The sequence below is a fragment of the Cebus imitator genome, unplaced genomic scaffold (genome assembly GCF_001604975.1).
Source record: "Cebus imitator isolate Cc_AM_T3 unplaced genomic scaffold, Cebus_imitator-1.0 Scaffold329, whole genome shotgun sequence".
NCBI lineage: Eukaryota > Metazoa > Chordata > Mammalia > Primates > Cebidae > Cebus > Cebus imitator.
Genome location: NW_016107644.1, coordinates 2,781,240 through 2,806,490, shown reverse-complemented (window position 1 = coordinate 2,806,490; position 25,251 = coordinate 2,781,240). Strand labels below are relative to the sequence as shown.

Genomic DNA, 25,251 nt, shown 5'->3' with positions numbered 1-25,251 from the left:
TTTTTTTTTGTAGAGGTATATTATTTATTGCTAAATATTTGAGGATTTTCTAGATAATTTACTGTTATTGATTTCTAATTTAGTTTGGTCATGGTCAGAGAGTAATGCCTAGATGACTTCAGTGTCTAATACTGATTGAGGCTTTCCCCTTTCATGGGGTCTCCTTTCATAAATGTCCCATGTGGCGTTGAAAACAATGTGTATTCTGCTGTTGCTGGTTGGGGGGAGGGTCCGATTTATTGTTGATTGACATATCTTTATTTTACTAGGTCAGATCTGTCAGTTTGGTGACAGCCTGGGTCTCGCCTGTCCATGGATGCAGAGTGTAACTATAGCTCCTTCCTGCGAGAGGGGAGAGTGTGGTGCACTCCCTAACGTTTCAAATCACTGCTAAGCCTGCATCTTGGGCTGGGTGCTGGAACACACATGGGAGCAGCAGGGTCCCAAAGACTTACTGGTTGGTGGGAGAAGACGACCATGGAAATGAGAACGAGCTGCATAGGGCTTGTGGCTCATGGGCTTCCTGCCAGGGCAGCTTGCAGGAGGCGATGCACCTGCAGGGCTGCCCCTCAGCTCCCCAGCTTGAGCCGCTCCCCAGGATTCTGGACTCAGCCGTTCCAGCAGTTGCTCCAGACATCTCAGCCTCATCATGTCCAGAAACGAACTCCAGATCCTTTCTCCACACGTGCTCCACCCTGGTCTTCTCATCTCTGTTCTCACTGCTCAGACAGAACTCAGCTCAGACAGAACGTCGCTCTGACAGCAGATTGTGTCCGCTTTTCAAACCCTGTTCAGAAACCAGTACCCCCTCACCGCCTCCCACTGCCACCTTGACGTCAGGGAGCGCCTGCTCCTCCCACTCCCCAGCCTGTTCTCCACCCAGTGACTGGACATAGCTCTGCCCAGACCCCTCTATCAGGTCCATCTCAGAGTCAAAGCAGATTCGTCTCCAGACCCACAGATGCCGGCACCCTGCTGTCCCACCTGCACCCCCCTTGCGTGGCCCTCGCCCGCCCTCCCTCACCTGCATCCTTTGCTCCAGCTCTGTCAGCCTCCCCCCCCACGCCTCCTTCTCACTGAGGCCTGCCCTGGCCCCTGCAAACAACAGCCCCTCATTTCTCTCCCCTAACTTCTCTTCCCTCATAGAGAAAGTCATGTGTCACTGTATGTATTAGTCTGTTCTCATTCTGCTATAAGGACATACCCAAGACTGGGTAATTTTAGAGTCAAGTGTTTATGAAGGAAAGAGGTTTAATTGACTCACAGTTCCACAGGGCTGAGGAGGCCTCAGGAAACTTACAGTCATGATGGAAGGGGAAGCAAACGTGTCCTTCTTCACAAGATGGCAGGAAGGAGAAGTTCCAAGCAAAAGGGGGAAAAGCCCCTTATAAGACCATCAGATCTCGTGAGAACTCACTAACTATCAGGAAAACGGCAGCGTGGGGGTAACCACCCCTATGATTCAATTACCTTCTACCAGGTCCCTCCCACCACATGTGGAGATTGCGGGAATTACAATTCAAGATGAGATTTGGGTGGGGACGCAGGCAAACCATGTCGCCGTATAACACACTGATTTGTTTATCCTGTGCACTCCTGTGCCCCATTGAATGTAAACAGCCTGTAGGAAGGATGTCCACTTCTCTGTCCACCCCGGAAATGTCTGTTGAATGTTTAAGGATGATGGGACATCAGCAGGCAGAGGGAGGAAGGGCATTTTAGGAGCAAGAATTTGTTGGAAGAGTGTATGAAATAACAGGGCCTCTTCTGGAAACTAGTGTTGGCAGCAGAAACGTGGGAGCATTTCTCAAGTGACGACTCATGGTCTGCGAAGCTGAGGGGTTTGCTCTGCAACCTCTGGTTCCGGGCAGTTTGTTTGTATTTCTTATTGGAGAACAACTTTTGAAAGAAAAAATGTTGAAATCCGATTAACATTTTTTTCAAACGAAACACAGGAGGGTTCAATCCAATTGGACCAATTCCCGCTAATCCCATTTATCACTTTAAAAGATAGTAAAGAAGTTTGGGAGGTTTCTCAATCCATTCAAAATCGTTCTTGACTTCATAGATTATAGTTTGTGAAAATTATTTCTCATCCTTCTTGCTTGATTGAAACTAAGACAACAGAACATCCCGTGGTCTGAAACCTGAGGACTTTCCTCAAGTTTTAATGTGGGTTCATGCTTTAAGGAGCTGGTTTTTCAGAAACTTTGGTTTGAGCCTTTTTACAATGTGCACAAAGAATCTGTCGCTGTTAACTGTCAGGCTGCCAGTGTCTCTGGGCGACACACATTGCTGTGTTTTTTCTCTGCTTGGTGAGCAGAGATAAAGGGGGCAGCGGGACCAGGCCTACCAGCCATCTGAGCTGCCCACACAAACAGCAGGGCCGAATCCGGAGTGGCCCAAGGGCCACACAGCCCTGCCGAGTATGCGGATGCTTCTGTGACCTTGTGAAGGTGATAGAAAAAGCCTGCTTGAAAAGCTGTCTAAGACCTTTGAGAAAGTAGTTACTTTTGAGACATAGGGCCTGCTTGGAATGGGTACTCAGTGGGATTCTATTCTTTGGAACACTTCTTTCTTCTGAGATCCCGAGGGCTGTGGCGGGTGGTACAGGCAGGCCCTTCCTTTCCTAGTTAGGTTCTGACAGCTCCGAGGCAGTGGTTTATACAACCAAGGCGAAACTCGTCTGGGATCCACCCGATTCCTCCCCTCATTGATATTCAGGAGGCAGCTCTCCTTCCCCTGCCTTCAGTGCAAGTTTGCTGAGCCTTTGTTTCATCTGTGAATAGTTCTTGCTGGTAGTCCCTCGCCCAGAGACCAGTGCTCCCAGCAGCCGTGGAGGGGGAGGTAAGTGCTCAGACATTAAGCCGTTGAGTAGAGGCATATTTTGCAATCTCTTGTTTAGCTACCAATTGGAGCAGTTTAATGTGCTTGAGTCCTCGGAGTCAGGGGTTCATGGACAAAGCTGCCGATGGAAGTTGTCAGGTATTGTACTTGGAGCACCCAGATGGATCGATGAAGCTTTTAAAGCCTAGAATCTTGTCCTGAACCCAGACCATTCAGGTTTGATATTTTTCAGTTTTAGAGTCAAGTGCTCATTTTCTTTTTTTTTTTAAGTTCATATATATATATATTTTATTTATTTATTTATTTATTTATTTATTTATTTTTTTAAGACAGGGTTTCACCACATTGGTCAGGCTGGTCTCGAACTCCTGACCTCAGGTGATCTGCCTGCCTCAGCCTCCCAAACTGCTGGGATTACAGGCGTGAGCCACCGCACCTGGCTTCAAGTGCTCATTTTCTTTTTCAAGTTTATAGCACTTCAGTATGAACAATATTTCTTTTGTTAAAAAATATTTATTGGAAACAACTTATTGAAGCTTTTTCAGAGTGGCCAAAACCAGTGATAATTTTATTCCAGATAAAGAACTGGTGACAGGTGGCTGTACACTCAGCACAGCGGTGGTGTCCCTGAGTGCCATGACCCAGGAGCCATTCAGAGAGGAGCTGGCCTATGACCGGATGCCCACGCTGGAGCGGGGACGGCAAGACCCCACCAGCTACGCCCCGGATGCGAAGCCAAACGACCTGCAGCTGTCGAAGAGACTGCCCCCCTGCTTCAGCCACAAGATGTGGGTCTTCTCCGTGTTGATGGGGGTGAGTAGCTCCATGCCAAGACCTTGGAGGGCCATGAGCCCCTGGTCCCTCTGGTGATGGACCGCAGCACCCTGGAGCCCCAGATGGACAGAAGGAGCAGCTCTCAGGCTCACCCTGCTGCTGCACAACTCTTGGATGCTGATGAGCTTGTTTTGCTTGTGTTTTCAGAGTGATTTTCATTAATTTATGGGTGTCTGCTGTGCCAGCCCCAAGATGCTCCAGGCTGCAGCTGAGTCCCACTAGGCCATGGACAGTCCCGGGGCCACGCATGGGCCCAGGGAGCTTCCGTGACCCTCAGTCTGGGGGCCAAGGGTCCTCTGAGGGGTCACCTGCAAAGGTGGGAGGAGGCACCTCAGGTTCTCAGGTCAGGACCAACCAAGAGAGCCTGGGGGACCTCCTCCTGGGCGGCGGGGTGGGGTGGGGGGAGGGCGGCTGGGAGGGAGGTGGTGGATGAGGGAGCAGGCCTGGGGCAGATGGGGAGTGCCAGATGTCTGAGGGAGTTCCCTGGGGTCCTGGTTGTTACCCACACAGCCGTGGGCACAGAGATGATTGGAGGAGCCGCTTTGGCCTGAGTGTGCACAGAGCCAGGCCACGGGACAGGCTTCTCTGCAGGGACCCCAGGCTCTGTGCAGCCTGGGCTGAGAATGAGGCCTCGATCTCTCCCCTCCCTGCGCCCCAGGCTGAGCTGGTTGCCCCTGTAGCACCCACAGTGGTCCTGCCCACCTCTCACGCCCTGAGCATGCCCGCCAACACAGGCGTGTCCCTTGGAGCTGGGGACAGAGGCAGCTCCTGAGTGCTGGCGGCCATCTCCGGCTCTGCCCGCTTCAGCCCAGTGCCCTAGACTGGGTAGCAGCCCTTCCCCTGCCCCAGCCGGGGCCCCTCTGCCCCAGGTGGCACTTCCTCTGCCAGGACCCCAGGTCCCAGTGACCTTTGACACTGACTCCCCCTCAGTCTAACCCTACAGTGCTGTGCATGTCAAAGAGAGTCCCCATCCCTGCCTCCTGCAGGGCCTTCCTTGCTTGGGACCCCCTGGACCTGGAGTCCCTGACTGGAGGGATCATTTTCCAGATCTGGAAATTAGGTTCTGCAGAGGGAGGGGGATGGGCAGTTGTTTCCCAGTCTCATATCTGGACCTGGGGGTGGGATCTGGAAGACTCTGCACACACAACATGTTGGGGGGGCATTTTGGGGGAAGAGGTGCTGTCCCTTGCTCTAAATATTGGCATACCCCCGCCTTCTCTCCTCCAAATCACAGCGTGAGGGTCCATGCTCCGACATGGCCAGGGGAGGCTGGTCCATTGCCTGGGCTGCGGTGTGACTGCACCTGCCCTACAGGGAGGAGTCCAGGTTGGACAGGGCCCGGGTGCAGGTGCGGTTGGTGCTGTGGGGTGCGGGTGAGTCACCAACGCACACAGATAGTGAAACCGAAGGTGAAGGGTCCGTGTCCGGCCCGGATGGGCGGGTGTAACCTGGCTCCTGTTGCTGTGTTGCAGAGCTGCCTCCTCGTGACCTCGGGGTTTTCGCTGTACCTGGGGAATGTGTTCCCTGCCGAGATGGATTACTTGCGCTGCGCTGCAGGCTCTGTAAGCAGCTTCCTCTGGGCCTCTGCGGGTGCCTGAGCTTGCCAGCACGTGCTCGTTTCCTTGCTTTGAGATGTGTGGGTTTCTGTCACCTGTTTCTCATTAAAATCTCTTCATATGCGCCCGGCACGGTGGCTCACACCTGCAATCCCAGCACTCTGAGAGGCCAAGGGGGGCGGATCACTTGAGGTCAGCGGTTCAAGATTGGCCTGACCAACATGGAGAAACCCAGTCTCTAATAAAAATACAAAAATTAGCCGGGCGTGGTGGTGGGTGCCGGTAATCCCAGCTACTCAGGAGGCTGAGGCAGGAGAATGGCTTCTGGGAGGCAGAGGTTGCGGTGAACTGAGAAGCCTGGGCAACAAGAGTGAAGCTCCATCTCGAAAAAAAAAAAGACAAACAAAAAAATCTTCATATGCCTTTAGTTTCATGTAGGATTCATCACCTTTGAGGATGACTGATGGAGCAGGTCTGAACCTTGATCTGCAGATGCCTGTGCGGGGAATTACATGTTGATTCAGAGGCTACCGCTGTGTCCTACCAGAGCGGGCAGCATCTGCCCTCAGGGGACTGAGACCTGTGCCCCACACCCTCCCAAAGCTTCGTGCTGTGTTTCTGGAACCTTACCCACTGCCAAGGCTGGTGGGGGTACCCACTGATCCTCTGAGCAGTGGAGGAGAGACAGCTGTTGACCCCTGATCCTCTGTAAGCCCTGTGGCCATGGCCTCCCTGGCGTCCCAACGGCTACAGCACAGTGCTGGCGGACCCCTGGGCTCTGGCCCACAAGCCACTGACCCTGTGTCCTCTCCGCTTCAGCCGGCCAGGAGCACTACCCCTCCTCTCACTTCCCAACCCCTGCTGGGTCTCTGGCCCCTGCCCTTCCTGTAAGGCCCCTGTTGGTGACTGTCCCCAGCAGTGCCCCCCAAATGTCTTAAAAACAAAGTGGACGCCCCGCACCCTGCTGTCCTGGGTCTCTGCTCTCTTAGAACAAAGCTCTTTGGAGCAGGTGACCCATCCCACTCTGCTGCCCCCTCTGGAAGCTTCTCCGCGGCCCTTGTCCCAGTGGGCTGTGCCCCTTCAGCCTCAGCGGCGGCCAGACAAGCACAAGTGCCCGCCCCTGCCCAGCTCTGGCCCTGCCCTTGGCCTTTCTTCTCCACCGTGGGCCCTTGTGGCACCGGAGTGGGTGCGGAGCTGAGCCTGGCTGTCCTGGCCCCAGCTCTGTCCCTCACTCAGGCCCCGACGGGGCTTCTCCTGCCGCCTCACCCAGCAGTCCTGTGCTCAGCCCCTCAGACACCCCTGCCTACGTCCCTGCCTCAAGGTCCAGGGTCCCATGGCTTCGGGAGCAAGGCCCACAGGGCTGGGCGGGCCTGACATCCCCACCTCCCTGCCCCGACTTCCCCACCTCCCTCCCTGGCCCTGGACTCCTAGCCTTGGTGTGGCTCTGTGGGGACAAGAAGGCTGAGGGGCTCTGGGACTCCTTTCTGCTTCCTTCACATGTAGACTCTTTCTCCTTCCTTCACCCCTTTCTTTCTTTCTCTTTCTCTTTCTTTCCTTTCTTTCTTTTTTCTTTTCTTTCTTTTCTTTTGTTTTCTTTCTCCTCCCTTCCTTCCTTCCTTCCTTCCTTCCTTCCTTCCTTCCTTCCCTCCCTCCCTCTCTCTCTATTTCTCTTTTTCCCTTCCTTTCTTTCTTTCTTTCTTTCATTGTTCTTTCCTTTTTTCTTTCCTTCTTTCTTTCCTTTCTTTCCTCCCTCTCTCTCTCTTTCTCTCTTTTTCTTTCTCTCTTTTTCTTTCTTTCTTTCTACGTGAGTGTGCACAGAGCCAGGCTGCAGGCCAGTCCTCTCTGCAGGGACCCCCGGCCCCGTGCAGCCTGGGCTGACAAAAGCCTGGACTGACTTTCTTTCTCTCTTTCTTTCCTTCTTTCCTTTTTTCCTTCCTTCCTTCCTTCCTTCCTTCCTTCCTTCCTTCCTTCCTTCCTTCCTTCCTTCCTTCCTTCCTCTTTCTTTCTTTCTCTCTCTCTCTCTTTCTTTCTTTCTTTCTTCTTTCTTTTTTTCCTTCCTTCTTTCGAGACAGTCTCGCTCTGTCAACCAGGTTGGAGTGCAATGGTGCAGTCTCAGCTCACTGCAACCTCCACCTCCCAGGTTCATGCGATTCTCCTGCTTCAGCCTCCCGAGTAGCTGGGATTACAGGCACATGCCATCACACCCAGCTTCACTGTGTTAGCCAGGCTGGTCTTGGACTCCTGACCTCGTGATCCATCCACCTCAGACCGGCGTCCTCTTTCTTCCTTTTTTTTGAGAAAAGTTCTTGCTCTACCCCTGAGGCTGGAGTGCAGGGTGTAATCACAGCTCACTGCAGCGTCAAACTCTTGGGCTCAAGAGACCCTTCCGGCCCAGCCTCCTGAGTAGTTGTGACTAGAGGTGTGAGCCACCGTTCCTGGCCGATACTTTTTCCTTTTTGGGTAATTTTCAGCAAAGACCAGGTTTAGGGCCTTTGTGAGTTATGTTCTGGACTTCCAATCTTCTCCAGCTAGAAGAGCCTTCATTAAAAAATATCTTTTAGCACATCAGAAAAATAAACATTTCTTTCAGAATAAATTATTTGGAAGTACCTGGGGGTTGGGTGCAGTGGCTCAGGCCTGTAATCTTGAGTTTGACTGCTCCTGGGGCTCTGGGAGTTGAGGTGAATGGTTTGCTTGAGCCCCAAGTTCCAGAGCAGCCTGGGCAACAGAGTGAGACCCCATCTCAACGAAAAATTAAATCTAAGAAGTACCTGGGGGCCTTCTAGTCAAGTCAACCCACTGTGTTGCGTGGACTGGCAACATGGTTTTGTGAATATGACTCGAATCCTTCTGGAAGCGCAAGTGTGAGGGTATTTCGCGGGCTCACTGGGTTCCACTTTCTTTCCAGTGTATCCCCTCGGCAATTGTGAGCTTCACTGTCTCCAGGAGGAACGCCAACGTGGTGAGTCCAGCCCACGCCCAGCCTCTGCCGGGAAGAAAGCTGGCGGGGCCGACAGACAGGTGTGTGCCTGTGTGTGTGCGCGCGCGCATGCACGGCCGACGGTGGAGCTCCTGCCCTGCCCAGCCTTTGCCGCACGGAGAGGAGACAGGGCTGAGCACTCCGGGTTCCCCACCACTGTGGCCCAACCATTATGATTTTTAGTTAATGGCCTGAAGTGTGGTTTTCGGTTGCTTTTATTTCTTTCTTTATTCAAAGAAGGAAAACCCCTCCTGCCTTGTTTTCCAGATTCCCAACTTTCAGATATTGTTTGTTTCCACATTTGCTGTGACCACGACGTGTTTAATTTGGTTTGGATGCAAACTAGTCCTGAACCCATCCGCAATAAACGTGAGTTCACGTGAGCTTCCTGCTGACCTGACACGCACAGCTCCACACCCCAATCCATGGTGTCAGTAAATATCGCTTGTTGAGTTGGAAATAGGTGGCAAATGTTATTCATAGCTCTTGAGTCTGACAAATGTTGAGAATTTTATCTATGCTTCTAAAAAAAAGAATCGTCTTTACTGAGCCTTGTGATTCTGCTGGTAAACAATGTCTTTTGCAATGGTCCTTAAAAATTGACGGTAACATAGTACCACGTTTCATCCAATCTGTGATGCAGATTGTAAGACAGTTGCTTCATGTATCTCTAAATAAAAATGGGAAAATGCAGGAGGTTTAGGGAGCCAAGATCGCACCAATGCACTCCAGCCTGGAAGACAGAGCAAGACGCTGTCTCAAAAACAAACAAACAAACAAAAAATAAAAAAAGAGAGAAAATGTCATTTAAATTATGATGCCAAAAGAGAAAAATCTCGGCTGGGCGCAGTGGCTCACACCTATAATATCAGCACTTTGGGAGGCCAAAGTGGGCAGATCACCTGAGGTCAGGATTTTGAGACCAGCCTGACCAACATGGAGAAACCTCGTCTCTACTAAAAATACAAAATTAGCTGGTCGTGGTGGTACATGCCTGTAATCCCAGCTACTTGGGAGGCTGAGGCAGGAGAATTGCTTGAACCCGGGAGGCAGAGGTTGCAGTCAGTCAGTATCACAGCATTGTACTCCAGCCTGGGCAACAAGAGCGAAACTCCGTCTCAAAAAAAAAAAAAAAATGTCAGACAGCTACATTGACTTTTTAAAATGTGTGGTTCTATGACTATTAACACACGTGTAAATTCACGTCACCACCAGTAGAGTCAGGGCCCACAGTGACTTCATTACCCTACAAAAAACTCTGTTTTCAGTGTTTGACGATCATGCATGAAGCTGCTATAAACACTCCTGTGCAGGCTTTTGTGGGAACAAGGAACGTTTAGCTTGGGATCCGTAGACCAGAGCCCAAGGCCAAATCCAGCCCTGGCCTGTTTATGTACAGCCTTTGAACTCAGAGTGGTTTTAAAAACCAAAAGACCCAAAAAACCCATGTGAGACAGAGACAGCGTGTGGCCCAGAGTGCCATCCAGCCGGCCCCGGACAGGAAACGTGGGGCCCGCGGTGGCCGAGAGCCCTGCGCAGCCTGCCTGTGAGGTGGTCCTGTGCACGCCGAGGCGAGGTCGCATGAGCTAGGCGGCCGGGTGCTGAAGCGTGTCCCCTCCCCAGATCAACTTCAACCTCATCCTGCTGCTCCTGCTGGAGCTGCTCATGGCGGCCACGGTGATCATCTCCGCACGGTCCAGCGAGGAGTACTGCAAGAAGCAGAAGAAGGTGGGTGCAGCTTCTGACCCTGAAGGGCAGGGGATGCAGTGGCATCGTCCCAGCGTGTGCCCGTCGCGTCCCCACCTGCGGGGTGGTCTCAGCATCACCCTCGGAGGGCTGATCTGAGCTGCTCCGAGGCGGTCCCATGAGACCCTGCTCTTCTGGGTCTGAGAGACCAGGGCCAGGAAGGGGTCTGGAGCAGGGTGAGGGGTTGGTGGCCACTGGATGCAGGGAGGTGAGGACGGATGCTGCCCCCTCCCCCTCCCCGTCCCCCTAAAGCTGACTCGGTCAGGTGCTTGTCCTGAGGGGTATCACCAGGAGACACCACATCTGCTAAAAATACCTGTCAACGGGGATTGTGCAAATACCTATGAACGCATTTCCATATGCAAGGACAATGTGTGAGTGTTTCCTAGAGCCCAAAGGTCCACGGGTGACTCCGAGGTGGTCTTGTGTCTACACCGCAGGCTGACCTGGCCGATGGCCCCTGGCGGCCGGATGCCAGCAGCAGTGCCAAGTCCCCATGCCTGTGCGCCGCGGGTGACAGTTATGTGTCTTCCTAGGTCTCCATGGCTGACAGCACCAACATTTTGGAAGAAGTGCCGTTTCCCGCTCGGGTCCTCAAATCTTACTCAGTAAGAAAAACTTCCATTTTCTTTCTCTTCTTTCTTACTTTGTTGGGAGTGGCTGAGGCCAGATTAAACGTTACGGTTCTATTCCGAGATGGCTGAGTTGGCTGCGTAGACCGTGCACAACCACATGAGCCTCATCTGCGGAGACTCTAGTCTTTTGTTAGTATCGTTAGTAACTAACATGAAAGGTGCTGATGTTCCGCAATATTTAGGGGGAGTTTGTGATCGCTGTAGGTGTGTCCATATTGCTGTCCCCGAGGAATTCTTTTTTTTTTTTGAGATGGAGTCTCACTCCATCAGCTGGGCTGGGGTGCAGCAGTGCGATCTCAGCTCACTGCCCCCTCCGCCTCCTGGGTTCAAGCGATTCCCTGCGTCAGTCTCTCAAGTAGCTGGAATTACAGGTGCCCACCACCACACCTGGCTAATTTTTGTATTTTTAGTACAGATGGGGTTTCACCATGTTGGCCAGGCTGGTCTTGAACTCCTGACCTCAAGTGATCCACCCACCCAGACCTTCCAAAGTGCTGGGATCACAGGTGTGAACCGCCAGGCCCGGCCTCTTCCTCCTTCTTCCTTTCAACTTTCCTTGCTTTGTACTTTAGCACAGTTCTCATAAACAGCCCGTAACTGTATTTTGTTCTTTATCTTATGTCATTCCCTCTCCCTAGCCTTTTGAATGTAGCCCATTTCCTTTGAGAGTTGTTACTGATAACTGTGTATTTATTTTCACCACCTCTTTAGCTTTCTGTTTTCCCTATGCGTTCCCCTCCGCCCCCACTTCCCCATCTTCTTTTGAATTGCTTGAGGCTCTGTCCTTCCTTTTCCCTCGAATTTTGAATGGGAAATTTTTCAGTGTTCTTCAGCAGTTGTCCTTCGTCTTGTAACACGCTCCTTGAAAAACGCGTCACACGGTGTCTGTCCCACTTGCTCCCACCTTGGTCTTGTTGTCTAGCCTGGGAGATTTAGTGACATTTCGATTTCTTCCTCCAACAATGGGATGGCCCCCTGTGCGCTTGACTTGCTCCGTGTTCATTTCCCAGCGCCCCTGCCTCCTCTTATTTAGCATCTCATCCTCCCTTGGGGTCCATTTCTGTTCTGCTGCTGCTTCTTTTTTTTTTTTTTTTTTTTTTGAGATACAGTCTTGCTCTGTCACCCAGGGTGGAGTGCAGTGGTGTGATCTCAGCTCACTGCAACCTCCACCTCCCAGGATTACAGGCGTGAGCTACCACGCCCGGCCCCATTCAGCTTCATTCTTTAGAAGCTGGTTTTCAATAGGCTTCTCCAGTTGGGCTGGGTCTCTGCATTCCTAAGTGACAGTTCACCTGGAGAGAAGTCCAGGTTGACAGTTCTCCCCGGCACATCTGCAGCACATCTCTCCACCATCTGCAGAGGCCGAGGTGCCGTCCTTTGTGTGGGGTCTGTTTCCAGAGTTTTCTGCTTGGTGGCCATGGTCTATGTCAGGTGGAAATTCAGCTTCATTATTTATTTTTTTGAGGTGGAGTCTCACTCTGTTGCCCAGGCTGGAGTGCAGTGGCATGATCTGGGCTCACTGCAACCTCTGTCTCCCGAGTTCAAGTGATTGTCCTGTCTCAGCCTCCCAAGTAGCTGGGATGACAGGCATGTGTCACCACACTGGGCTATTTGTATGTTTAGTAGAGGCAGGGTTTCACCTTATTGGCCAGGCTGGTCTCAAACTCCTGAGCTCTTGATCTGTCCACCTCAGCTTCCCAAAGTGTTGAGATTACAGGCGTGAGCTGCCATGCCTGGCTAGGAATTCAACTTTATTTGTTCATCTGGAGTTTTGTGCCTTCCGGATGTGAGGCCTGTATTTTTAGGGACTGCCCAGGTCCCCTCTGGCCCCCACGCACCTGCTGGCTGGGCCCCCTCATTCCCAGGTCCCCTCTGGCCCCCACACACCTGCTGGCCAAGCCTCCTCATGCCTGGCTTTCCTGCCGGTCACAGCTCTGTGTCTGAGTCTCACAGTTATTTTTCATGGGAGCAGGTTTTTGGGCATTTGTTTCTTTCCAAGCCCTACCTGGGTCTGGCGGTGCTGGTTGCAGCCCTGATGGTGCAGGGCGGATGAGCCCACAGCCAGGGCTTAGGCCAGGAGGGTTCTTGGCTTCATCCAGGAAAGAATTCAGGGGTGAGCTGGTGGTGACAGACGGCAGCTTGTATTGCAGTGGCAACAGAGGTGCTGCTCCTGGCAGAGCAGGGTTCCTCCATGGGCAGTGCGCCCACATGGGCAGGGATCCCTGATGGGCAGGGCTTCCCCAAGGGCAGGGGTTCCCCACAGGTAGGGCTTCCCCAAGGGCAGGGGTTCCCCACAGGTGGGGCTCCCCCATGGGCAGGGTGGGGCTCCCCCATGAGCGGGGCTCCCCCACGGACGGGGCTCCCCCACGGACGGGGCTCCCCCACGGGCGGAGCTCCCCCACGGGCGGGGCTCCTCCACAGACAGAGCTCCTCCACGGGCGGGGCTCCTCCATGGGCAGAGCTCCTCCACGGGCAGGGCTCCCCTATGGGCAGTGCGCCCCGAGCAGCAGCTCAGAGACGACACTGCCTCCTATTATACGCACTTGTAAGTATGTGCTAATTAAGGGACAGATTATGCAGAAATTTCTGGAAGAGGAGTGGTAACATCCAGGTGGGTGGATGGTCGCCACGGAAAGGGGTGGTGATTTCCAATGTGGCACATGGCACCGGTGGCGTGTCCTGTGGGAAGCTGCCCCTGCCCAGCCCTGTTTTCCTGAGCCTGGTCCAGTGTCTCACTGTGGGGACAGGGAAGGGGGTCTGAGGGTCTTGTTTTTCTGCCCTCACCACTGTCAGGTCAATACCCTAAGTTTCTGTAGACAAAAGCAGCTGTGGGGTAAACACCCCTTCTACTGTTTTACTCCGGGAAGCATGGGACGTGAAAACCTGCAGCTGAGGGCAGAAGTGGGCTGGGCCAGGTGAGGCTGGGGGTCCATCCAGGTGGGCTCCTCCACCGTTAGATCCAGAGCCAGCCCACCGCACCCTGCTCCTGCGGTCTGTGTCTGCAGGGTCTGGGTCTGCGTTCTGGGGATCTGGGGGCATCTCCACTTCCTCTGGGCGGCCCCAGTGAACCGATGCTGCCCGTCCCGTCCAGGTGGTCGAGGTGATCGCAGGCATCTCTGCTGTCCTCGGGGGGATCATTGCTCTGAATGTGGACGACTCGGTCTCCGGCCCGCACCTCTCGGTGACGTTCTTTTGGATCCTAGTGGCGGTGAGTACGGCCTCTGGCCGGCCCACCACTGCTCTGGGCCATGCCATTCAGATCCCACGTGGCTGGGCCCTGAGCTCAGTCTTGGTGCACTCAGACAAGGAGGCACCGAGGAGAGTCCTCACCGGCCTCAGTCCAGAAGAACTGGGGAGTTAAGGATTAGAGGAGTCGAAGTATTAACTGCTTTTATATCAGTTTGTATGATTATTTTATATTATTTTTCCTGAAAAACCAATTATTTTTATTATTCTAATTTTTGTAACGTGAATAGGGGCCATAAATGTTTATTATTGTTTTAATTTTCTTTTCTTTTCTTTGAAATGGAGTCTTGCTCTGTCGCCCAGGCCTGAATGCAGTGTTGTGATCTCAGCTCACTTCAACCTCCGCCTCCCGGCTTCATGCAATTCTCCTGCCTCAGCCTCCTGAGTAGCTGGGACTACAGGCGCACACCACCACACCTGGCTAATTTTTTTTTCTTGTATTTTTAGTAGAGACGGGGTTTAACCATGTTGGCCAGGCTGGTCTCGAACTCTTAACCTTGTGATCCACCCTCCTCAGCTTCCCAAAGTGCTGGGATTATAGGCGTGAGCCACCGGCCCAACCTATTCTACATAATTTTCCAATATATAATGCATTTATATTATAGCATGTGTTTTATGCAATGCAGCATGTTTCTATTATTGCTTTATATTAAATGTTACCATAGCAGATGTGTCACATGTCACCTGGCACATGCTGCATGTACAATACATGGGCACTGTTTTATTTATTTTATTGTGTGTATTTATTTATTTATTTTGAGATGGAATCTCACTCTGTTGCCCAGGCTGGAGTGAAGTGGCGTGATCTCACCTCACTATAACCTCTGCCCCCCAGGTTCAAGCAATTCTCCTGCCTCAGACTCCTAAGTAGCTGGGATTACAGGCATGGACCACCATGCCCAGCTAATTTTTTTGTATATTTAGTAGAGATAGTGTTTTGCCTCGTTGGTCAGGCTGGTCTTGAACTCCTGACCTCAAGCGATCTGCCCGCTTCAGTCTCCCAAAGTGCTGGGATTACAGGTGTGTTCCCTCAGAACAATGAGTCTACAGCAACCCCTCCATACCCCAGATCCCCTCCGGCCTGTGTCACACCCCAGAGCCACCGCCCACCTGCTTCCAGACACAGACCCTGCACAGTCCTCGGCAACTTGCTGAGTAGTGGCCTGCACACTGGTGTTGATGGCCAGCCCCTGGTTTGTCCTGTGCCAAGTGGGCTTCCACATTTTGCCCCTTTCTCTTATATACATGAGTGGGCATGGTGAGCACCCGGCTTCAGCTACGAGCTCCTCCCAGGCAGTAGGGGGGCTCTTCCTGAAGCTGCCGAGAAGGCCCACACCTGCCTGGGAGCCGTATGGCTGGGGTGGACACATCTCATTGGCAGCAGCTGTGGCTCAGCTCCCTGTGGGGGCGAGTGGGCTCAGAGCAATGTCCCCAGGGCACCAGTGCCCAACCTAGTGAACCACAGAGGACTCAGAGCGGGAAAGAGACCCAGGCACGGCCTAGCTGGGATGGAGCCACATCCCCAGAAGGGGCAGGACCAGGGCTGGCTACTGAGACAGAGAACTCACGTGAGTGCCCACCCAGGCAGGTCTGTTACAGAGAGAATGATGCCTGCCGGTGTGCACATCAAACCCTGGGCTCTGAAATGCAGGAATTACACCCAATCCCGGGTTCTGAAACGCAGGGGTTACATCCTGAAGCTGAGGAAGGACAGAGACCAAATGCCTCCGAAAAGTTGAGAATGAAGGCACTCGCCCTGTGCCCTTCCCTGTCCCTGCAGTCAGCCCTCACCACACGGCCCCTCCCGTCCTGCAGACCCATCCTGCTCCAGGGGCCACTCTGCTCTCTCCACCCCATGCCCATCAGGTGCTGCTTGGAGCCCGTCTCTGTCCTGCTCTGCCTCTCACTGGAGCTCCTGGCTGATGCAGCCCCCACCTTCAGGGGGATGAAGAGCATGGAGAGGATCCGTCCTCCCTCCGCACTTCCCTCTGCCCATTGTGTGGAACTAAAGCAGGCACCTCACAATAAGTGGGAAAAGGGCATTTCTTGCTTATAAAAAGGAAGAGGTACTGATTCAACAGAGGAACCAGGAAGGAGCAGTCCACACCCTGGGGGACTGCAGAGTCTCCTCCATGGCTCCCCAGGGCTCATAGTGAAGAAATCCTATCCCACACGAGGCCTGACTGCAGCTGATGGGCTGCACTCCCCAGAAGTGTCCAGGTAATGGAGGTGACATAGGCTAAGGGACTCCTGGATTAACAGAGACCTACAGGGAGATTCTGAGCGTGATGGCTGACTGATTCCTGGATCAGGAACAAACAAACAAATAGCTATAGAAAGAACACGGTCAGGTCTGGGCATGGTGGCTCAAGCCTGTAATCCCAGCACTTTGGAAGGCCGAGGCAGGCGGATCACCTGAGGTCAGGAGTTCGAGACCAGCCTGGCCAACAAGGTGAAACCCTGTTTCTATTAAAAATACAAAAATTAGCTGGGAGTGGTGGCAGACACCTGTAATCCCATGAGGCTTGAACCTAGGAGGTAGAGGTTGCAGTGAGCCAAGATTGCGCCACTGCACACCAGCCTGGATGATGAGCAAGACTCCATCTCAAAAAAAAAAAAAAAAAAAAAAAGAATGAAAAGTGAAAGAACATGATGAGGACAATCGGAAGAATCTGGGCATGGATGGTATCAGACCCATGTGCAGTCTCTCGGGCGTGGTGCTGCTTTGGGCGTGTGCCCTGAGTTCAGCCAGCACACTCAGGTGTTCAGGTGTCAGGCAGTCTGGGAGGGCTGGAGAGAGCACAGATGTGAGTGTCAAGGATTGGTGACTTTGGGGCCCTCAGACACCTACTGCACTGCTCTTGCAGCTTTTTTAGAGGCTTAAATTTTTAAACCAATGGTTGAGGAACAAAGAGCACACAAAACCTCTGAGAGGCCACCCCTGCTTCCCTGTGGACCCATCCCTGCCCCAGCTGTGCCCTTGGGGACCGACCCCCCGAGCTCTGCACCAGCCAGGCAGCCTAGATGGAGAGGTAACTTGTGGGAGAGCACATGCTTGGAATTTGACTTATTGGACTATTTCCTCCAAAATCTTTCCTTTTTCTTTTCTTTTAGTGCTTTCCAAGTGCCATTGCCAGTCATGTGACAGCAGAGTGTCCTAGCAAGTGTCTGGTAGGTGAAGTCCTAACCCCTGAGTGCCAGAGACCCACTGAGCGGGGCCAGGGCCTGGCCCAGCCCTCCCTTGGGGCCATGCAACCAGGCTCCAGCCTGAGACCGAAGTGACCTAGCTGTGCAGGACCTGCGGGCTGAGGAGGGCAGGGGCTGTAAGGGGCATAGGCTGCCACCTCCAGCCCAGGGGGGACTGTTCCCAGGGACAGGCCAATGTGAGCAAGGCAGTGTAGACACTGGGAGCGGTCTCTGTGCCTAAGCCACAGAGGGAGACCAGTGCCTGAGTGTCATCTGTGCCTCCTCAGGCTGGCCCATTGTTAATGACTGCTGCCAAAATGTGGGGCCTGAGTGCTCTGCAAGGTTACTGCTGCACTTGGCATGAGTAAAGGCTATTTCTGAGACTTGATGGGTCGAACAGAAAAGTTTGGGATGTGTTAAAAGGACAGACCTTAGAGCAGTGAAGGAGGTGACCCATGCGGAAGGGCTACGTTTTCAAGAGTGGAGAATTGTAGGTAAAAGTTTTTTGTTTCTTGGTTTTGTTTGAGACAGAGTCTTGCTCTGATGCCCAGGCTGGAGTGCAGTGATGGGATCTTGGCTCATTGCAACCTCCGCTTCCCAGGTTCAAGCGATTCTCTTGCCTCAGCCTCCCAAGTAGCTGGGACTACAGGCATGCACCACCACGCCTGGCTAGTTTTTGTATTTTTAGTAGAGATGGAGTTTCACCATGTTAGCTAGGCTGGTCTTGAACTCCTGACCTCAGGTGATCCACCTGCCTTGGCCTCCCAAGGTGGTTGGATTACAGGCATAAGCCACTGCGCCTGGATGGTAAATATTTTAAAACTCGTGGCATTTTGCTTTGAATGAAAAGGCAGGCCGGATGCAGTGGCTCACGCCTGTAATCTCAGCTACTTGGGAGGCTGAGGCAGGAGAATTGCTTGAACCCGGGAGGCAGAGGTTGCAGTAAGCCAAGATTGTGCCATTACACTCCAGCCTGGACAACAAGAGCGAAATTCCGTCTCAAATAAAAGAAAGAGAAAAGAAAGAAGAAAAGGCAGAGGCTTCAGAAAGAGCCACGCAGGGAATCAGCTTGGAACTAAGCCAGGAAGTGCCCGGCCACGCCCCGCTCAGCCCTGGCCACGCCTCATGTCCTGGGCTCCCAGGCTCCTGGCCACGCCCCTGTCCTGGGCTCCCACACTCAGGCCACGCCCCCCCAGCCCTGTCCACTCCCGCCTGTCCTGGGTTCCCAGGCTCCGGCCACGCCCCACTGAGTCCTGGCCACACCCCCTGTGCGCTCCTTTTCCAGGTGGAGGTGCTGATTGCCATAAGCAGCCTCACATCTCCGCTGCTGTTCACAGCCTCTGGATATCTGTCGTTCAGCGTCATGAGAATCGTGGAGATGTTTAAAGATTACCCGCCAGCCATAAAAGTGAGTTGTATTTTATTTCAGAGCCCTCTACACATGCGGTGCCCTGGCCTGGCCCTTGCTGGCTTTGCGAAGGACTCCGGGAGCGACAGCTTCAGGGGCAGCTCCAGGCGGGGCCTCCTCTGCTGTTCCCCGGTAGTGGAGATGTCGTTCCTGCCGCCAGCCTGGCCCCACGGCCTCGGGGCCTCGATTCTGCCCTGGATCTGAGGCCACCGCCTGCTTCACAGGGACCTGGGACCCTCTATGTTCCCTGAGCTCATTTTAGAACCTGTCTTGAGTTTATGAGACACACTTTTTGGATTTGCATCAAAACTGCATTGAGTTCATGGGTGAATTTAAGGAGAATTCAAAGTCCCATGACTTCTAGCTGGCCCAGTATGAACTTATCTCCAGCAGGACTTAGAAGGCTCAGGCGTATGTAGCTAGATGTATTTCTTAGATACCTGGTGTTTTTTTTCCCCCCAATATAAGTGGTATTGCCACCCAAATCGTTAGGAGACCTGTACTCAAGCAGTTTCTCAGGTCAACATGTGTGTCCTGATGGGGGATGGAATCACTGCCTGATTGATGGATGGATGGACTCACTGCCTGATGGATGGATGGAGTCACTGCCTTAGGGATGGATAGAGTCACTGCCTGTGTGTCCATTTCTGGAAGTATCTGAAAGTGTTAGTCTTTGACAGAGGAGGCTTCACTTTTTTTTTTTTTTTTTGAGACCGAGGCTTGCTCTGTCGTCCAGCCTGGAGTGCAGTGGCGCTATCTTGGCTCAATGCAATCTCCACCTGCAACCTCTGCCTGCCATTTCAAGTGATTCTCCTGCCTCAGCCTTCTGAGTAGCTGGGACTACGGGTGCACCTCACCACACCCGGCTAATTTTTTGTAATTTTAGTAGAGATAGGGTTTCACCATGTTAGCCAGGATGGTCTCGATCTCCTGACCTCGTGATCCGCCTGCATCGGCCTCCCAAAGTGCCTTCACTCTTAAGAACTTCAGCATTTCTAAAGAACAGCCTCCTACACATCCACAATGCCACTGTCACACCTAAGTGGGCTGAAATGATTTCAGGGTATCTCTTCACATCCAGTATACATTCAGTTTCCGTAAAGTGACGCATCCTCAGAAGATGCTTCCGTGCAGAGGTTTCAGGTCAGGGTGCCGTGGATACTGTGCCTTGGCTCCAGTGTCCCTTCCGTCTCTTCCATCCAGATGGTGCCCACTGTCCCTGTGACACTGACTCTCCGAAGTCCAGGCTCACTGTCGGGCAGGTGGTCCTACCTGTGGCCCTGTTCCCGCCCTGTAGCAGCTGCGAGTGCCCCGGGGAGCTCAGGTCCCTCCGCAGGTGTAAGGGGTTCTTGGCCTCAGGCCCCGGCACTGAACAGACCCTTGTTTTTACCACCTGTGTGCCCTGTGGGCTAGCATGGATGGCGCAGGCTTGCCTGAATTGTTTGTTTCACATGGCGGGTGACGAGAAGGTTGTATGAGATCTCCCACTCCTCCTTGGCGTGCAGGCTGGCTCACCGCAGACAGCAGCCCTCCTTTCCTCTGAGCAGCCGGAGGACTCGTGGGGTTCTCATGATTTTTAGTGTTGCAACTGTCACTCTTGATGCTCAGTTTGGCCCAGATATGGGTAGAGGTAGCCTCTTCCAGTGTGGCGTCTTCCTGTTACGGCCACTACGTTCCCTGGCTGACTGAAGATGGCACAGGCCTGCCACGTCCTGTGCTCGCCCCAGAACGGCTCTGGCCCCTTTGGCTGGGAAAGGCATGTGGGTCAAGATCTGGGACTCCATGTCTTCCGTCCTTCCATGGTGCCACTGCTTCATGGTTCCTTTCGTGGACACAGCTGGGAAATACATGTATTTTCAAGGATCATGCATTTATTTTGTTATTTCCAATTCAAATTTAACATTTAGGCTTTTTTCTTTCTTTTTCTCTTTTTTTGAGATGGAGTCTCACTCTGTTTCCCCGGCTGGAGGGCAGTGGTGCAATCTCTGCTGGCTGAAACCTCCGCCTCCCGGGTTCAAGCGATTCTCTTGCCTCAGCCTCCTGAGTAGCTGAGATTACAGGCATGTGCCACCACACTTGGCTAATTATTTTTTTGTATTTTTAGTAGAGATAGGGTGTTGCCATGTTGGCCAGGCTGGTTTCCGACTCCTGACCTCGTGATCTGCCCACCTCGGCCTCCCACAGTGCTGGAATTACAGGCGTGAGCCACCAGGCCCAGCCTAATTTTTGTATTTTTAGTAGAGACAGGGTTTCACCATGTTGGTCAGGCTGGTCGTGGACTCCTGACCTTGTGACCTGCCCGCCTCGGCCTCCCACAGTGCTGGGGTTACAGGCATGGCCCCCCTGCCCGGCCCGGGGTTTTTTCTTGACACTCTTATGTTTGCTTCCCCCGCCACACATACTCTAAATTTTTTGTTTCCTGTGACATGTAATATATCTGCTACTTCATTTTATCTTACAATATGCATGTAACTGTTCACGATTACGAAAGACAAGATTACCACCCCAGGCCATCTCCTGAGTGGGCCCGAGGCCTCCCTTTCACCTTCAGCGTGTGTTCTGCTCGGAGGGGGCGGCCACATGCTGGCTGAGTAGGCCCCTTTTTGTGTGGGGTTGTCCTGTGGATCTGATGTTCAGTTATGTTTAATGGTCTCTGGTTGTATTCTGCTTTAGGGCTTGGTGCTTTTTTTCTTTTTAAAATGGTATTTTTTGAATATATAAAATATGTGGTTCAAAAGCGAAACTATATCAAAGCTGTGCCCAGAGAAGCTGTGGTCTCGCCCCTGACCGACCTGCTCCCTTTGTAGGCAACCATACAATTATTTTCTTTCCTTTCTTACAAAATAGCTTGCACGCTGTAATCACTATGCTGTACCTCACTTTTTTTTTTTTTAAAAGACAGTCCCACTCTGTCACCCAGGCTGGAGTGCAGTGGCATAATCTTGGCTCACTGCAGCCTCTGCCTCCTGGGTTCAATTAATTCTCCTGCCTCAGCCTCCGGAGCAGCTTGGATTACAGGTGTGCGCCACCACGCCCGGCTAATTTTTGTATTTTTAGTAGAGACAGGGCCTCACTATGTTGGCCAGGCCGGTCTCGAACTCCTGACTTGAAGTGATCCGCCTTCCTCAGCCTCCCAGAGTGCTGGGATTACAGGTGTGAGTCACTGTGCCCAACCATGTACCTTGCTTTGTAATTACTTATTTACTTATTGTATTTTTCAGAGACAGTGTCTCCCTCTGTCGCCCAGGCTGGTGTTAAATTCCTGGGCTCAAGTGATCTGCCCACCTTGGTCTCCCAAAGTTCAGGGATGAGAGGCTCCTGTCACTGTGGCCAGCCCCTTGCTTGTTTTTCTAAACTTAATAATTTATCCTGGCATTTCCTTGATACCCAAGGAGATCAGAGCTCTTCCGAATTCCTTCATCGCTCTTGCACATAGGTAGCCCAGTCACCCAGCCAGGCCCTAGTGATGGAAACTGAGTTATTTCCCACCGTCTGCTACTTAAATGGCTCCTCTGTGAACAACCTGCAGGCAGCTTCCTTTTGAATCTGTGCAGTGAATCTTTAGGATATCCGGCTGGGAGAGAGCCTGCCGGGCAGAGGGTAGGTGCGGCTATAAGGCTGTTAAATCCCAATGAACTCCTCAATGGAGGCCTTCCACCTTCCCTCCTGCCAATGGCATGAGGGTTTGGTGACAGAGGTGGGAGCACATCTGTCTCCATGTGGGTGATGACGAGGGCCTCATCTGCATTGCTTTCTCAGTGGACTCTGCTCATGTCTTCTGCCCATTTTCCGCTAACCCTGGTGCCTGGGAGACCAGCTCCATCTGTGATCGAGGACACAGACGGTGGTCTCAGCCTGGCAGCTGTTTCTCATTCTGCTTGTTGTGATTTTTGTTATGTGAAAGTTTTTTTTAAATATAGTTAAATTGGTATTTTCCTTAATGGCTCTGGACTTTTTTTTTTTAAGACTGAGGAAAGCATGGTCTTTGCAACAGATGATGTCTCAAGAACTAAAGAGCAAAGGCCACATGGGGCCCATGCCTCTGCCATCCTCCAGGGTAAACTCCGGTTGGAAACACAAGTACCAGACTTTCTAATAATGACTTAAAATCCAGGCCAGGAGCAGTGGGTCATGCCTGTAATCCCAGCACTTTGAGAGGCCGAAGCAGGTGGCTCACCTCAGGTCAGGAGTTCGAGACCAGCCTGGCCAACATGGCGAAACTCCATCTCCACTAAAAATGCAAAAATTAGCTGGCCGTGGTGGTGCATGCCTGTAATTCCAGCTACTGGGGAGGCTGAGGCAGGAGAATCGCTTGAACCCGGGAGGTGGAGCTTGCAATGAGCAGAGATCATGCCACTGCACTCCAGCCTGGGCAACAAGAGCAAAATTCCATCCCCCAAAAACAGTTTTATATTAACTTGAGAAGAGCTGTTCATTCTGTTTGTCTTATTTTTCCTAGCAGTGATTCCAGATAGATGTTTGGCTCTTTTGTGTGTTAGCATTTGTTCTTCCTGGGCCAACACAGGAAAGCTGTCCATGGGTCACAGAGGGTTTTGGGTGCTCTGTGGTCGCTCTCTGACCCCTCCATCCTCTTCCCTGCTGAGCTCGCCTGGCTGCCTCCTGCCCCTTCCTTCCCAGCAGCTGGGGCTCAGGGGTAAAGCTGTTGGGGCCTGTGTCCCCATCCCCCCGGGACCGCTGCCCCCTCTCTCCTCTGCCCAGGGTCCTGCTGACCTGGAACGGGAAGCCACAGCGCTTTGCCTCCTGAAGACAGTCTTGCTGGCTCTGGGACTGAGCCTTGCAGTGTTGGGGCAGGAGGGGTGGAGTGACTTGACCACCAGCAGCCAGAACTGTCCACAGGTCATTTGCATTCCTGTCTGTCGAACCCAAGCCAATGGAATGTAAAGCAGAATCAATCTCATTAATTGGGCTAGAATGATTATTATCAGGTTGTTGAAATAACAATGGTTTGAGTTACGGGGCTCCGATTCTGGCTCGGCTCTGTGTGAAGGTCACTTTGGGCTCCGATTCTGGCTCGGCTCTGTGTGAAGGCCTCGTCTCCTGGGCCGGAGGGTGGCCGGGCCGCCTGCTCATGCCTCCTCCTGCCTGCAGCCTTCCTATGACGTGCTCCTGCTGCTGCTGCTGCTGGTGCTTCTGCTGCAGGCCGGACTCAACACGGGCACCGCCATCCAGTGTGTGCTCTTCAAGGTCAGCACAAGGCTGCAGGGCGCGTCCTGGGACACCCCGACCTGCCCACAGGAACACATGGCTGGGGAGGTGAGTGGCCTGTGGTGGGGGTGCACGGCGGGGGGTGGGGTTGCAGAGTGACCCACAGGAGCGCCCAGCCGGAGAGGTGAGTGGCCTGCAGGGTTGGGGGGCTCTGGGGAGGTGAGTGGACAGGAGCACCTGCCGGGGAGGTGCGTGGCCTGTGGCGGGGTACCTATCCTGGTGAGGGCCACACAGCATGACCTTCGAAGACTCATCATGCCACTTTGTATTTTTAAAAACAGCCCAGAAAAACCCTGAAGAAATGTCTGTTTTTTTTCTTTGAGACGGAGTCTCGCTCTGTGCGGTGGCACGATTTTGGCTCACTGCAACCTCTGCCTCCAAGTTCAAGTGATTCTCCTGCCTCAGCCTCCCAAGTAGCTGGGATTACAGGCGTGTGCCGCCCTGTCTGGCTAATTTTTGTGTTTTCAGTAGAAAGAGGGTTTTGCCATGTTGGTCAGGTTGGTCTCGAACTCCTGACCTCAGGTGGTCTGCCAACCTCGACCTCCCACAGCGCTGGGATTACTGGTGTGAGCCACCTCGCTGGGCCGTAAAATGCCTTTTAGAAAGACAAACAAACGCCAAGCCTAGGTAAACCCAGACCCATCCCTGGGAAATGTCCCGGACCTAATGCTTTCAGATTTGCTTAGAGACACAGAGAGGACTTTGTGGGGACTCCCACAGGTCACTGAAGCTTCCTTCCCTGGCCTCTGGTGGGGATGCCGGTTCTGTAGGGAAGGCAGTGCCCACACAGTCTGGCATGTGGGGCTCCGTAAAGCTGGGGTGTCAACAGCTTCTGGCTGTCACCACCTGAACGCTGTTCCCCTGGACCCTGCCTACTGTCCCGCTACCCCCGGGTCCTGATGCCCCCACACCTGAAAGGCAGAGGCTCAGCGTCTTCTCCCTGAGCTACGGGGCCTGGCGGTGCTCTCCCGGGCAAACCTGCCCACAGACCCTCAGGTGCAGTGACCTCGAGGACTGCCAGCTTGCTGCCCAAGCACCCGGACAGCCACTCAGTGGGCTCTGGATCCTGGCCCACTTCCAGGCCACCCTGGGTGGACCGGCCGCTGCTCCTGCCCCACACACCCTGCCCTCCTGTGCTCAGCACACCACCAGCCTCAGAGCCTCGGTGCAGAGCTTCCAATGCCTGCTAAGTCCCAGAGGATGCCCTGGGACGCCCTCTTGCCCTTGGCTCATTCCTCAGCCGACCCTTCGCCCCCACCCTCCACACTGCTGTTCCCTTCACCTACCTCCTTGGTGCAGCTGCTTTGCTGTCATTTTTCCTGGCTGCGGTCAGTCTCCTCGCTGGCATGGCAGTCCCTGGGCCTGAAATGAGACTCGTCTGGGTTTCTTTCCTAACCAGCAAGGCCCAGAGTTGGACAAATGAGGTGCTCCCCCCAGATCCCAGAACTGCTGGTCCCAGGGGCTCCAGGTGGGCGGCCGGGGCTCAGGGTGGGTATCTGTGGCTCAGGGCAGGGGCTCAGGGTGAGTGTCTGGGGCTCAGGGTAGGCAGCAGGGGATCAGGGTGGGCGGCAGGGGCTCAGGTTGAGT

At 53.2% G+C, this 25,251-nt stretch overlaps 1 protein-coding gene across 6 annotated transcripts in view; it reads left to right on the top strand.

The window, feature by feature from the left end:
* Positions 1–2,311: 2,311 nt before the first annotated feature.
* Positions 2,312–25,251, top strand: part of MLC1 (modulator of VRAC current 1) — a 24,680-nt gene continuing 1,740 nt past the window's right edge. Inside the window, exons 1-11 of one of the 6 annotated variants that reach the window (XM_017504875.2) lie at positions 2,312–2,499; positions 3,425–3,660; positions 5,154–5,243; positions 8,146–8,199; positions 8,485–8,586; positions 9,841–9,945; positions 10,500–10,571; positions 13,690–13,806; positions 16,959–17,015; positions 18,316–18,438; positions 23,548–23,712. In XM_017504875.2, coding sequence (XP_017360364.1) covers positions 3,484–3,660; positions 5,154–5,243; positions 8,146–8,199; positions 8,485–8,586; positions 9,841–9,945; positions 10,500–10,571; positions 13,690–13,806; positions 16,959–17,015; positions 18,316–18,438; positions 23,548–23,712 — 1,062 coding nt within the window. In that variant the 5' untranslated portion in view covers positions 2,312–2,499; positions 3,425–3,483. The other 5 variants (XM_017504878.2, XM_017504874.2, XM_017504879.2 and 2 more) reach the window with 5 other exon arrangements.